The sequence below is a fragment of the Ochlerotatus camptorhynchus genome, unplaced genomic scaffold (assembly GCF_037179485.1).
Source record: "Ochlerotatus camptorhynchus isolate MF236.1 unplaced genomic scaffold, CSIRO-AGI_Acam_v1.1 ptg000305l, whole genome shotgun sequence".
NCBI lineage: Eukaryota > Metazoa > Arthropoda > Insecta > Diptera > Culicidae > Ochlerotatus > Ochlerotatus camptorhynchus.
This window is the reverse complement of record NW_027040793.1, coordinates 1,312,145-1,326,809: the sequence shown is the minus strand read 5'-3', so window position 1 is coordinate 1,326,809 and position 14,665 is coordinate 1,312,145. Positions and strand designations below refer to the sequence as shown.

The window sequence follows — 14,665 nt, the reverse complement described above, 5'->3', positions numbered from 1 at the left end:
TCAATCTACTCAATTCTGACTTAATTCTAAACTTAATTCTGAAAATATTTTTTTTAATCTTCAGAATTTCATGCTAGTTTGAAGATAGTTTCAAGAAACTTCAGGAGGAGGCAGGTCCAGGCAAAATTGCTAAATCAAATTGAATTTTTAAATCGACCTTCTCCGGTGACCACCCTGGGAAAGTGAAAGGATAGTGAGTGAGTGTTTGGGTGGATGTTTGTTGACAAATGTTTTAGCAGTGAACGAAGCAGCGAGTTTGCACCACTAGGCTTATAATACGTAATTGAAAGTTATTTAAATTAATTATCAATAATCATCAAAAAATACGAAAGTAGATGATTATGTTCCCATCTTACAGCAAATTGAAATCAAGTTTTGATATCAACATTAAACTGAAATCATAATTTGATCTCAGTTTACGCAATTGACAAATTGAGTTTTCAGTTTGCTCTCACTGATAGCAGAAATAGTTTTCAATGTGATGTCACAGGAATATTTTTATGCTGTCAATTTTGATATTTTAACCGTTAAAACGACCAAAACGACAGCAACCTGTGTAATCATTATCAGCGAAATCACAACATCAAATTAAGATTTCAATTTGATCTCAGACTTTGCTCGGAAACTCGATCATAAGTGGTGTGATGTGATATAAGGCGCTCAGTGGCCTTAGAGCGACCGTTTTTGCTTACTGAGCAGAACATCATGAGAATAATCTCATGCCACTCTACCTTCAAGAATCGTTAGCCACCTTTTTCACTTGAACCCATCACTGTAGTTCAGCGTAACATTTGCCAATACGAACTTTGCTGCATACCCGAGCAAAGTCTGAGATCAAATTGATTTGATAAATTAGATGTTGTGATTTCGCTAATAATGATTACTCAGGTTGCTGTCGTTTTGGTCGTTTTAGCGATTAAAATATCAAAATTGAGAGCAAAAAAATCTTTCTGTAACATCACATTGAAAACTATTTCTGCTACCAGTGAGAGCAAACTGAAAACTAGATTTGATATCAATTTTTTCCTGTTGATAACAAAACAAGTTTTCAATTTGATGTTATGCTAAGGCAATGAAAACAAACTCGCAACAACATATTTTTGAAGAGCAAATGTACAGCAAAATGAAAACAAAATTTGGTATTAAATATGTTAATTGCATGGAGTGAAATAAAATTATGATTTCAATTTGATGTTGATATCAAAACTCGATTTCAATTTGCTGTCATTTTGATGCTGGACTTTGCTCGGGTACACAACCGTTTTATCCAACATCCCAGTGATTTCTCGTGGAAGTGCAGAGGACTCCACGGCTTGCAGCAAAGCGAGTATAACGTCAATACATTCCTGTCCAATCCTTTCTTGACCTAATGCCTAATGTTAGATCACCAGTTTTTACACATTTAAGATGATTGCTAGGCCGAAGCATCATTTGTTGGTTCTATGTGTAATTACAGCCAAAATTAGTTCAATGTAGTTAATGTATAATGATCTCATAATTTTCATATTTATGTTTGCTTTAAAGAAATTCAACGAAATGTGGGTTTTAAGAATGTTTGTACTTCTTTATTGGTAAGGTCCGCCAATATAATCAATGGACGAAACAAACTTCAACTTATTATGAAATAAATGCTGGCACGAACTTAGCATTTGCAAGCAATTTGACGCATGTGGCTAGGATCGATGTAAAAACGCGTTCAAACTGATTGACGATTGAATTGAGCATTGAAACCATGATCTTCTGCTAGTAACTGCCCATATATGGAAAAACGGTTTAACGTGGTAGATATAATCTCTATCAATGGTCGCGCTGTAAAAGATTTAAAAAATGCTAAACTTAAAATGGACTGAATAATCTGATAGGGTGAGCGTGCCATTACTGCTCCAGCTTTTCGGCTTAGCGCCAATATTCCAAACATGCATCGAAATAAAATTTGGGAAAGAATGTAAAATATTGAAATTTAAGATAATTTTAAGATAGTGCCAATTAGAGGAACACCGAATAAAAATGTGTCTGATCGATATCAACAATTAAAAAGAGTGGATCAACCATTTCCAAACAATGGCTTTAAACGGAAATTTTGCGAGAATCAAAACACACCAACGACAACTAGCAATACCATTCAATAAAGAAAGTTTCCTCTATCAGATGCTGGTACTAGATTGTGTTAATTTATTTTGATTCTCGATACAAGTGAATTTCAAGCCATTGTTTACAAACGATGAAGTAATATCGTCAACGGCATGAGCTTCAAATGCATTTCCATCGCTTTGTGCTCGATATTCTCATGATTAAATTGATTTATCACATAAAAGCCTGAATTTATCCATCTGTGGTTATTATTATTATTAATATATTTCGTATTGAGGTCCCCAACAACTGTGCCAAATTTGAACGAATTTGGTTAGGGGTTGTTCAACTACGTAGACAGTTTAGGGGGGGGGGGGTGGCAATTATACACGGCCAATACAAATTTTAAATTTTTTGTATGTACAATTGTCTACGCAGGGGGAGGAGGTCAAGAATCCCAAAAACTTGTCCCAACCCTGTTCAATTACTTGTCAAACATTAAACAATCCCTCAACTTTTACCAAAGCTTGAGAAAACTATACAGAACAACTTCTTCGAATACCGAAAATCGATTCAACTTCTGTCCAAAAAGTTATTATTATTTATTTATGGACATGTGCTCCTACAATACCTACTGGCATGCATATAAGCTTGTAGGTATAGGCGAAACACTAGGCCAACAGTAAAAACATGATAAAAGTCGAATCGATTTGCGATCTTCTACGAAGTATGAAATATGTAATATAATTCCCAGATTTGGTAAAAATTTAGCGATTTTTGAAATTTTGACAAACAAATTAATAGCTTTGTTCCGTTTCCCATACATTTTCCCATACGAACTTTAAATCTCTCCCGCTGAGGACTCCAATACGAACCAAAAGAGCTGGGGGAGCCGCGGTAGTGACCCCCCATATTGAAATGACCCGCCCTAATGGTGATATCTGACCCTTTTTACTAAATTAAATTTTGAGTCACTTCCTAGGTGGTATCCGGAATATGTCTGGGAGTTGGCCAATGTTGACTGGGAGTTGGCCAATATGACCATCAATTACCTTGTTTTAGAGTTTTCATCAAATTATATGCGTCGCATGATTTCTGTTAGCTCTCGTTTGAAACTGGCCACTCCCCCGGGGGTGGATTCGGAGGTAACCAGAGTAGTCTCCCATTTCGAGCAGGGTCTTTTTTTAATACTCTATGTATCTCATAATGAGGTTTTGTGAAGTGAGGAACTGACCACTTCCCCAGAGGTAATCGTAACATGGCTGAATGTGTCCAATGTGGTTCTAGGCACTCGGTATGACCACCGAGGAAGATGTTGTTGAATTCATCATACACACTGACATTTTCCGATCTCATCAAGCTGAACGAATAGGTAAGTAACATGATGAACCTAACAACGGCTAAAATTGTATCTAACTTTTTGACGGAAATAATAATAAAAGTAAAATAACAGACTTAAACATGCACTTGTTTCTTCCCAGTATCTTTATCGAAGACTAAATAAAAGATGAATTTTCAAAAAGACGTATGTTAGATTGTGTGGGCAAGCTAAGAATTTCCAAAAATTGACGATTGCATATTTCTTTACAAAATCAGATACGTCCTTTTGAAAACTCATCCTTTAAATTTGTCTACAATGAGGCATTTTGTGAAATCTTATACGATAAGGTTTTAAACATAGTATAAGCTACTCTCTTCAATCTAAATAATAGGTCTTTTATACCCACGTAAAGCCACGTTTATACCACAATTAATAACTATGCACTGCATTTCGTAAAAAAAACACTGCAAAACAAAGCAAAAAAAAATACGGTAAGCTGCCACTTTGGCAACAACAAATAGTGAAAAACACGGGCAAGCCAACAACAAAGTGCCCCTCGTAATCTACCCTAATGGTGTGAAAGCAGGCGTCAATTCGCCCAATCAAAAGTGACATTTTCTGACAGGAAAATGGTCTTATTTTTCACAAGCAGCTGTCGGGTCCTGTCCTACGTCCAATTGAGTAAATACTAAAAACACTTTCTCATTAGGTCCAGCATTATAGAGTGTCTAGCATAAGAGAGGAGTGGATTCAGAACACACTGCCTTGGCAACCTATGCTTAGGTGATTTCTAGCAACACTGTCAGTACAATCAAGATACGTACTGCTCGATTGACTGTGGCTTTGACAGTTTTTTTTCCTTGATTTTTTTTCTTTCGATCTTGTTTTCCGTTCTGAGCACCAATGCTACCGACGTCAGAGAGGCAGCTCCCACACCTGGACCCTACCTATCGACTCATCAACTCATAAATCGGGGACCAACGGCTTTACTTCCCATCTGAAGGAAGGCGTGATCAGAGATGTTATGCCTCAGAACATCCCGGAGGCGCCGACTGGGATTGAACCCAGGCCTACTGGGGTGAGAGGTTATCACGCTTACCACTACACCACCGGCGCCGCTAGCTTTGACAGTTCGTTTGTCTCAAAACCAGCCAGTCCACTCCCCTCTTATACTAGACCCTCTCTCTAGTTTGGATTATTTTCGTTTCATCAGAAACCATCATCATCAAGTATTCGCAACAATCCACTTAATTATACATAAACGCCTTTCTCCACTCACAATCATCGACACCATTCAATGTCGCCACAAAACCTTATAAGGCAAATACTTCCGGCACTTGAGAAGAGCCTCTTACACCAAAGTTAATTATAATTTAATTGAACTACGTGAATCCCTAGCACTTCCACTCCACATCAGCTGCCCATCTCCAGCAGAACCAATCAAGTATCTTGAACGAGTAACGATAGAAAAACATATCGGCTTAGCTGTCTAATCCTTCGTCCGTCGGTCCCCTTCGTGGATAGGAATAAACGCAGTCAACGGAAGCGCCATTCCACCCCAAAAACAATGCCAAACAAGACGAAATTAATTATCTGCTACCAAGGTCAAACCGGATGGCAATATGGGCCAGAGGATTAACGCAGAGAGCCCAGTCCCAGCATTTGCACGATTTTCTGCTGGGCGAAAAGAAAAATAACAATTACTGGAATTGTGCGTTGAACTGTGCAGTGGAGCTGATGCGAAACGGTAATGGCAGAAACGATCGATTTTTTCCCTGTCATAGCAATCGAAACGATTAGGATTCAACTCCATTCACGACCTATTCTTCCTAATAAGCAGCTATGGCCTATTAAATTTAACGACGTGGCCAATGGAGGAGGTCCCCCTTGAGAAGAGGATACAATGAAGGATCGTTAGAACCTCAAGTGGAAAGCCAATCGATTATTTCCACCTCAGAACGCGCCGTAGCGATTCGGTTTGAATGTTCGCTGAGTTTGTAAGAAGTTTGAACGGAATTTTAGGATTTTTCTTTTGCAAGTTATTCGATTAACTATCTAAACTTGCTAACTACATATTACACCGTTCACTTTTCACTGATGAAGCTAATTTGCATAAAGCGCAATCGATAATGGCATTGAACAGATATTCTGCACAGTATGCCATTTCAACCGCAACGAAGGGAAATGAAAGAGACAGAAAGCAATTTCCGAACCGTCAGCCGCTTTCGAAGGAGGCCTATCAGGAGGTGCTTTCAATCGACGGAGCAACTTCCGCCCACATAGAACAAAGCAACTCGTGAAAGTGGGTGAAAATTATCGGTGATTATTCCGCTTGGTGAAGACCAATAAATTGAAACATTTTGCACAAACCGTGGAAATAATTCAATTTCGTATACACTCGCAAAAATAGAACTCCATCAAGGTATCGGGCCGTCATCCCGCCGGAAACGTGCTGGTAAACGAATCGAAGAAGATTTTTTACCACCTTTTCCCCTATTGTCTGGAATATTGCGACGTGTACCCAGAGTCTCCGGAGAGACGAATCGACAATACCTCTCTGTCAACCAGAAAGCCATATCGATGTTTCCAATTCAATTTGCGTGAAAAATTTATTTAATTTTATTTCGCAGGGACATGAGTGCGTTGAGTTTTTTTTCGTCTGAAACGAACACGATAAACCATCAATACCATAGTCAATCAGCACAGTCAGATGGCGGTACGAATGTTGCGATCAAAGCAATAAGCTTAATTCAAAATAAAACACAAATGCTTTGAATGGATTCATTCAATTTGAAAGCGAAACGACAAACTGGATTTCAACGTTCGGAAATTCTGGTTGTCAAAACATGCATGGAAATCAAGGTAGAATAAAAATATGAAGATCGTGTTAAATCGAGTGGTACGAATACCCAACAGAACAGTCATATTTATCAAGTTAGTATTTCCACACCAAATGACGAATCGATCAGACTCAACTCTTCTTCGATTGGCATGAAAGTTTGCATAATTGTTTGTTATGGACAATCATTCATATTTGTTGCTGAAATTCTGCCATTTTGTATCTTGAATGTTGTTTTCAAAATAAAGTCTTTGGCATTAATTAATTAATTATTGCACCAAAACGTCTCTGATCGAAATGACGTCTGAAAAAAAGCAGAAGAGAACAATAAAGTCTTTCTAGAAAATATATGAACCGTACATTTGAAAAGTCATTTGGCCCTACAACTTTATCTCAGAAATTTCGATCAAAAGTAACGTTTTCGTACTACAATATTTTAAAAATGTCAAAACTTCATTTTGAAAAAAAATACAAGATCCAAAATGGCAAAATTTTAGAACATGTAAATGATTGCGGAGAAGATCGAGGCAATTTTTTTTTTTTGCTGTTTGGCCTGGAACTGCTTAAGTGCAGACCATCTCAATTTGTAACAACTGTCGGTTTATGAAATCAAATAAAAACTTACCCGTGGCTTTTTGGCGTACGGTCCCGTGCGTACATCGCGGATGGTGGCTATGTCGAGGAAGTACATTTCGTGATTCTGATCCACCCAGTACAGGTAGAAACCTTTGGCGTCGACACGAACTGTCACTGGCATTCCGGTGAACGTTTCCTGAAATGAAAAAAATAAGGGAATTAGTTTTGAAAAGCGATTTGAAGGTGAAAATGTTACTTAACGTTAGTATTCTATATCGAAAAGTAATAAACGATGTTCCAAAGAGCGATCCATCCCTGCTTGTGTGAGATTTGAAACTTGGAAATGTTTTCGATACATCATACATGGAAATTCAATTCAATGAGAGACAATGATGAGGAGAAATATTTGCAATCCTGGGACATAACAAGTCTGTATGTTTCTATACATACAAAACAGTTCTTGACAAACAATTGCTTTAGAATTTGAAATTTAAATGATTTTCATGCTATAAACTACCTAAAATGTAACCATTTTTATGGTCATGAACATTTTGCACTTTGGAATATTGAGATATTTTCAAAAAATCAAAATTAGAAAAATAAATATTTCCCAGGCTTAGTTCTAAATTACAATCACATACAGATGAACTAAATACAGAAACCTTAATTTAAAAAATCCTCCATTTGGAAAGCGCATAATTTAATAAAGTGGGAAAGGGTCGCCATCTTCATGGTTTGCCAAGAACGTAGAAAACCCTCACCATGACAAATTGAAAGCAAGAATCAGAAAGAAAAAGTTAATGAAAATATGCGATTATCAAATAGATTCGTACATCTATGTCAAATTAATTGAAACGTTAATTTAGTTAGGTACGACCAAGAGCATCAAACGATCTAAGCTGGGTGATGAAAAGACATACCACATAATCGAACCAATTTCAAGCTATCGAACAGAAACAAATTTTCTACTCTCCTGGTGTTTCGAAACAAATATGAGTATTACAGTTCATCAATATTTAAAATGTTAAAGCCTATCTCAAATCATTTTTATTAAAAGTGGGATGTAGCGATAATGTAAGCCACGTTTTTCATTACATTATATTACTTTAAAACTTTTTTTTTCATTAAAAATTGGTTCATTTGGCTTTTCTCTAATCATCATCGAATTTATGAACGTAAACAAGAAATTGGAAAGTCACGATTAAACTTTATACATAATACTGTTTGACACCGCTTATTCCCAGCCGATGGCGAAGAATAGCACTGCTATCATTGAAAAGAAACCATACCGCCATCATCCATACGGCGAATGAAAACAACTCAAATTTGAGTTTAGTTAACTAATAAAGAGCATAAGCATGCATTAGCATGATTGACCGCCCATGATTGCTTCTCTGTTATTGCCAGATCAGCTGTAACTACACAGAGAACCAATAGACGATGCTTGGGACTAGCACTAGCAATGTGTAAAAACTGGTGATCTCAAACTAGGCAATACCAGCGCCGGTCGTGCCCGAACACAGGTCAAGAAAGGAATGGGTAGGAATTTGTTGACGGGACACTCGTTTTAATGGAAGCCGAGAACACCTCTGCACTTCCACGAGGAATCACTGGGGTATTGGGTAAGATGGTTGGATTTGCAGCAGGGTTCGTTTTGGCTAACGATAAGCTGAATAGATATCCTAATGATCATTTAACACGAAGGAGCTTGGGATTGAACTCTTGGGATTGTCTTCTGCTCAGTAAGCAAAAATGGTTGCAACTAGCTCCTTTTATTACAACACACCAATGATCGATTTGTTGTTATTTCAATGTATTCACATTAACAAATAGCGGTTCATAAATCTTGAATGTGGAAAGGCTTGATATTAATCTCTTGATGTACTACTCAGTAAGCAAAAATGGTCACTCTAAGGCCACCAAGCCCCTCATATCACATAATACAAGCTAAGGATCGCGTTGCTATTGCAAGCATTCAAAGCCGGCCTCAAAGCTGACGTTTATGACGATGTTAAGTTGCACAAAACACACGATAATCAAGCGATGCTACTATAAGTCTCCTTAATATGATAGGACCTGGGATTTATTCAAACTCAAATTCGACGGCGGTGCCCTTTACACAATAATAAGCCTCTATGGCCGATGATCTTTTAAATCTTAATTCACAAAGTAAAGTGCAACTGACCCGACGATTTTACCAGCGTACAAATATTGCACATCTTTTAAGCTATCTCGACCAAACTCTATTGCTTTTTAAAACGACTGTTTTCTCCTTCATATTTCACCGAACCGCCCCGATTATGCGTCAAACTACCGAATCCACCAAACCACACAATCAAACACGACCCACCGTGACTACCGTCAGTCTTCAACCACGGTCCTCATGATCGTGCTAAGGACGCACCTAACAACACATCAAAAACTAATCGGTCAAGTGACAAGCTTGCATATTCGATCAAAAAAATCATAACGCATTATTAGTAGTAGTAAAAACCGGCATGCCTCACGCGATCGAGGCCATCTCTCTGGCAAATGAGAAACGATTAAAATAAATCTCGATTACTCCCTCGAAGGGACGCACCGCTGCCTGATAGTGGCACCAGCACGCGCGGTCAAACCACCAGCCAAACCAAACCGACCATCAAACGCACTGACCACAAAATGCAATCGAGAAATGTATAAGAAAAAACTTCAACTGGAACGTACTCACCAAATCAATGTTTCCGGGTGCGCATTTCCGATGTTTTCACGTATATTTTTCTCTAGTCAACCACACAATAACTAAATATCACTTATCTTTTTCAAATCACTCTGTGAAAAAAGCAATGCATATCGCAAAAACCTATCAATAGATCAGCGCGGTCGAGTCACACCGGCAACAAAGGGAAGCGAGAGCACACCAAGCACCTTAACAGCAGGGAGGAAAACATCAGCACAAACCTTTCCAAATCATCAAATATTGCTTATCAAATTTGAGCTCCGAAATACTCCACACCAGCACAAAGACAGCCCGAACCCAAAAAATAAATAAAACAAAATAAAAGCCCGAAGCGGAGCAAAAACACTACCGTTCTCGAACGATTCTCAAAGCAAACTCAGTTTAGCTAACTCATAAATCACTCAAAGTGCAGGAACTCAGCGATGAGTAAATTTATCTAATGTTTTTCTAGGTTTGTCCGGGAAAAATCCCGTATATGAGAAAAGTAAAGATTGGATTCACTCAGTCATTTGGTACTACTCCTAAACTGAGTAAAATTCTCGTCAATTTTCCTCATTTTCCTGTAGATTTTTGAGGTTTTCCATAGGAAAACATGAGGCAAATTTAATCATCGATGAATTCCTGCATTTTTGGTGATAAGGAATGAACTAAACTCCAGTTTGGGTCGTTTTCATTCGCCGTGCAGGGTTTAAGAGGATGGAATTCGAGAAAAAACGGGGAATTTTGTAATTGACTTAAGATTAATTGAGATTCGAGATCTCGAATTTTTTCCATGTTTTAATTCTGATGAGTTTGAAATTTTCGAATTTCTACGAATATTGAATCTTATTTAACACATCTCAGATTCTTAAATTATGTATACTGCCCATAATCGCATATCAGTCCCATATGGATAGGAAATCAAGCAAATATGGGACTGATATGCGATTATGGGTAGTATAGCTCTAATCTGTTGATTTCATGGTATATTTGTGAAAATTCTGTGATGCACATATTATGTCGCGATCTAAGGGGAGGGAGGAGGTTTATGATGTTGTGACAAGCAATGCATAAGGTATCGGAAAAACGTCACGAAAGGGGGAAGGGGGGTTAATTTTTCCTTACTTTAGCTTGACATAATAAATGGATCGCCCCTTTTTTTGTGGGCCAAATCTGAAATTTGCTTCAAGAACGATTTCTCGATTATTTTACAAAATATTCGAATCTTGTTACCTTCAGGATATCAAATAAAACTCTAAGTTAGGCCCCAACATATATTTAAAAAAAATTCCTTCGAACCGGTAATATCAAGTGGCACACCAAATATGTATTGATTTTAGACTTTCTAGCGAAAACTGATGTTCAGCAAAAATTTCCGCGCTAAAACCAACAATATTCCTTACCCAAGCAACACCATTTGTTGCTCAGCGAGTAACAACAACCTTAGTGTGACTTAATGAAGGTCCAAATTATGGACAACGCATCGCATATAAAACTTCATTGTACCTTAAAAAGCGCAGAAGGTGCAGTCTCTTTGCAACTTATGATTGTTGCAAAAGATGTTGCAATTCAGTTGCAAGTAACATGATATTTTGATTACAAAAGTTGCAAATGAGGTTTAGACTGACTTAACTGAAATGTTCTACTGAAGTGTTTAAAACAGTACAGTGATGTTTTCTAATACTTATGATTGATATTCCTGTTTACCAAATAAATGCATTGAAATATTTTTGAGTGGAAATACGGAAAAGAAACACTAGTGTTTTTATCTGGACTGAAAAATCGTCCACGGAGTTGTCAATCATAGCAAAAGTCTTTTGAATAACCATATACAATAATTGACTTTAAAAAACTTCTATCTAGTCCGTATTTTCAAACACATCAAGTTTTATGTTGAAATGTAACATGTTACTCCAATTAAATAAAAGCGCCTTCTGAAAATTTACAAATTGATGCCACAAATTTGCAGCTCAAAAATGTATCGAAATAAAATATTGCTCACCGCAAAAAGAAAATAACTCCAAACTAATGGAAAACATTATAACTGCAATAATTGATTCATGTTATATGTGAATATGGTGTGAAACATGGATAAATTGAATAAAAAATTCATTATATTTTATTTTTGGTGGATAACATATGGCTGCCAGTCTCACCAACTGTGTACATAGCGGGTCAGAATTTTCAGTACATGCATGTATGGCAGTAATTTATTAATGTTTTAAAATTTATCTGTGCGTGTGTGTGTATGTGTGCATGTGTGTAAGTGGGAGGGGGACTCTGAGAGAAACTTTGATATCAATTATTGTAGGAAATTTTTGGTAATCTTTTAATCTTATGACATGATCAAGTGGCTGTTTTGTATTGTGCAGCGTGACATAGTAGCAATGATTTTTGTTCTATTTCACGAGCCCAAAACACCAATGTTGCCTGCTGAGCAGTTTATTTAGCATTATCATAAGACACAGACAAGAATACATGGTCTCATAAAATGGTATCGAATAGTTTTGGAATAAAATTCCATCCATAAAACAGCTATTTTGGAATCAGTCAACTAACTCCGGAGATATAACCAAAATATGTTCCGAAAAACACAAATGTTGGGAATTAACTTGTGTTTTTTGACAATATTGAACAAAAATGGACGTGTAAGCCACAAACCATTTGCGGAATAGTTTACCCATCCAGGATACAGTTCGTTTATGGAATTTGTTTATTAGGGACTACACGGAACAAAAAAAAACACTGATTTTCATATAAAACTGCGCTATTGGAAAATCCTATAAAACGTACACACCAAAAATCTTAATCGAGTTCCAGTAAAATGGATTGCTGATCTGCTTCCAGCAAAAGTAGTTTTTACTGACCAACCAGCAATCTAAACATTTTTGCTGGAAGCTCAGTAATATGCATGATCTGTAAAATATGGGATAATTTTTATGTTTCACATTCCCACGGCATTTTTTTTAGAATTAAGAAGTTCATTTTTAACAGTATTTTATTGCTCATGCTTGAGAAATTCACTACGAACACTACGAACCAGTAAGTAAGTGCAATAAGATTATCACTACGTGAATTAAACTAGGTTTTTTTTTTTTATTTTGATTTAAGCTAAAATCCTTGCGACAAGTGCTTCTGAATCTTTGAAATGTGTTAGATTTGTTGCTCAAGTGTTTCACACAATACCACGTAGCATATGACTTCATACCAATTTGATAGCAACATGCTTGCTCCTCCCATTTTATGCATGCTTTGAGAGGTCATCCAAGTAGTACATTGAAACTGTTATGTTTCATTATTGAGACCTAAAGTTTAACAAGCAACAAATTTGAAACACTTTTGTGTCAAGATGTATTTCATGTACCATTTAAGGGATTTCTGGGTAACTTAAATAAAAAAAGTAAAAAATTGACGATGTTTTCTGTGTTGCTTGGGTAGTCACCTACAACATCTAAGGAAAAGCACCCAAAATACCGAGCAAAGAAAAACTTAAGTTAAATTCTATTAATTGAAGTGTATCATTCGAAAACTTTTAATAAAAAAACATGAATACGTTTAATTTTTCAATGTTTGACCCTTTCATATGGTTTGGAGTGATAGGATTTTTTTTATTTGCTATGATCTTATAGTTATATTTTAAATGTTCTTGATCTTAATAAAATCACAAACAAACAGACATAATACTCACAATCACAAATAAGGTTTTAGTTGGAAATGTGCTCGCATTTGTGATGATGGCGCCACTGAAGCGTTAAGCAAGCCACCACATTTCGAACTTAACAGTGATGCCAGTTTTTTTTAGGTCAATTTAGTAGATGCCAGCTCTTGAAATGATAAGTAGCTAAGGCATACCACATACCACATCTGTCGAATACAAAAAAAAAGTTGTTGAAAAGGTATTACATAAAAAGTTCTGCGCATTGGTCATTTCACTTGTGTTATGTTACGCTGTACGATGTACACATAATTTGAGAACAAATCGTTTTGATAGCAGTAATATTCTATCAATGTTTACCAGTTATTGATGTTCAATACATCACCATGAATATCATTTATATTTATATTTGTTTGCTACCGGCGCCGGTGTTGTAGTGGGAAGCGTGACTGCTATCTCACCCCAATGGGTATGGATTCAATCCCAGCCGAGCTCGGTGGGATTTTTCTGAGGCATAAAAATCTCTGGTCACGTCTTCCTTCGGAAGGGAAGTAAAGCCGTTGGTCCCGGCCCATGTGTGTTGAATGGGTGCGATATCCTACGCAGGTGTGGAAGCTGCCTTCCTGCACATTCGATTGCCGTCAATGGACGGCAATCGATGTTCGTCGGTGATTGGTACTAGATTTCGGAACAGAGACCGACGTTGAATAAAGAAAATATGAAAAAGAAGATATTTGTTTGCTATTTACACCTTAAAGTGATGAGCGGTGGTAGAAATGGCACTCATTAGTGATACACTATCACGTTTGAAAACTTGTTTCCAGCAAAATAAAAATCGCACTAAACAAACAAAACAAGTCCCTATCTCCGTATTTCTGCAAAATTCAATCAGACCGACATCACTGACTTGCATCTGTTTTGTTCTTATTCAACACAGCTGGTGTCTCCAAATTTTCAGGATCCTGAAATATTTAAGCAAGATGTTTAATCAAGTATAAAAAGACTTGGAACTGATTCTGGATTAGATTTGACAGGATCCAGGATCTTTAAATATCAATTCCAGAGTTCCGGACAATACCCTTAATTGAAGATATCTTGAAAATGGTTCACAGTGAGTGTTGTGTTTTTTAGTGCATTTGATGACTTGATGTAGCTTAAAAATTACGGAAATTAAGTCACGTTCACTTAATTTTGAGTACATATCATTTTTTTGGCTTTCTCTCTCTCTCTCTCTTTCTCTCTTAAAACATGTGGAACATTCATAGTGAAGAGCAGGTTTATTCGAAAATCCCTGTAAACATTTTGAACTGCGACCATTTTATTCGTTTATCTTTTATCATAGATCCAATACATGTTCAGTTGATTGCTTCAGTTCCGTTTCCATAAACACCATCATTCAATTCAAATCAATCAAAGTCACTTAAATATGTTGTTTATCTCTCACTAATCTCATTCGGTTTTTCACAAACAATCACTTGTTAGAAAAAGTAGAACTCACATAATCCG

General features: G+C 36.8%; 1 protein-coding gene across 5 annotated transcripts in view; it reads right to left on the bottom strand.

Moving 5' to 3' along the window:
- Positions 1-14,665, bottom strand: part of Plc21C (Phospholipase C at 21C) — a 363,494-nt gene that overhangs the window by 157,572 nt on the left and 191,257 nt on the right. For all 5 annotated transcript variants that reach the window (XM_065228987.1, XM_065228988.1, XM_065228986.1 and 2 more), the window contains one exon: positions 6,856-7,002. In XM_065228987.1, coding sequence (XP_065085059.1) covers positions 6,856-7,002 — 147 coding nt within the window. The remainder of the gene's footprint in view (positions 1-6,855; positions 7,003-14,665) is intronic.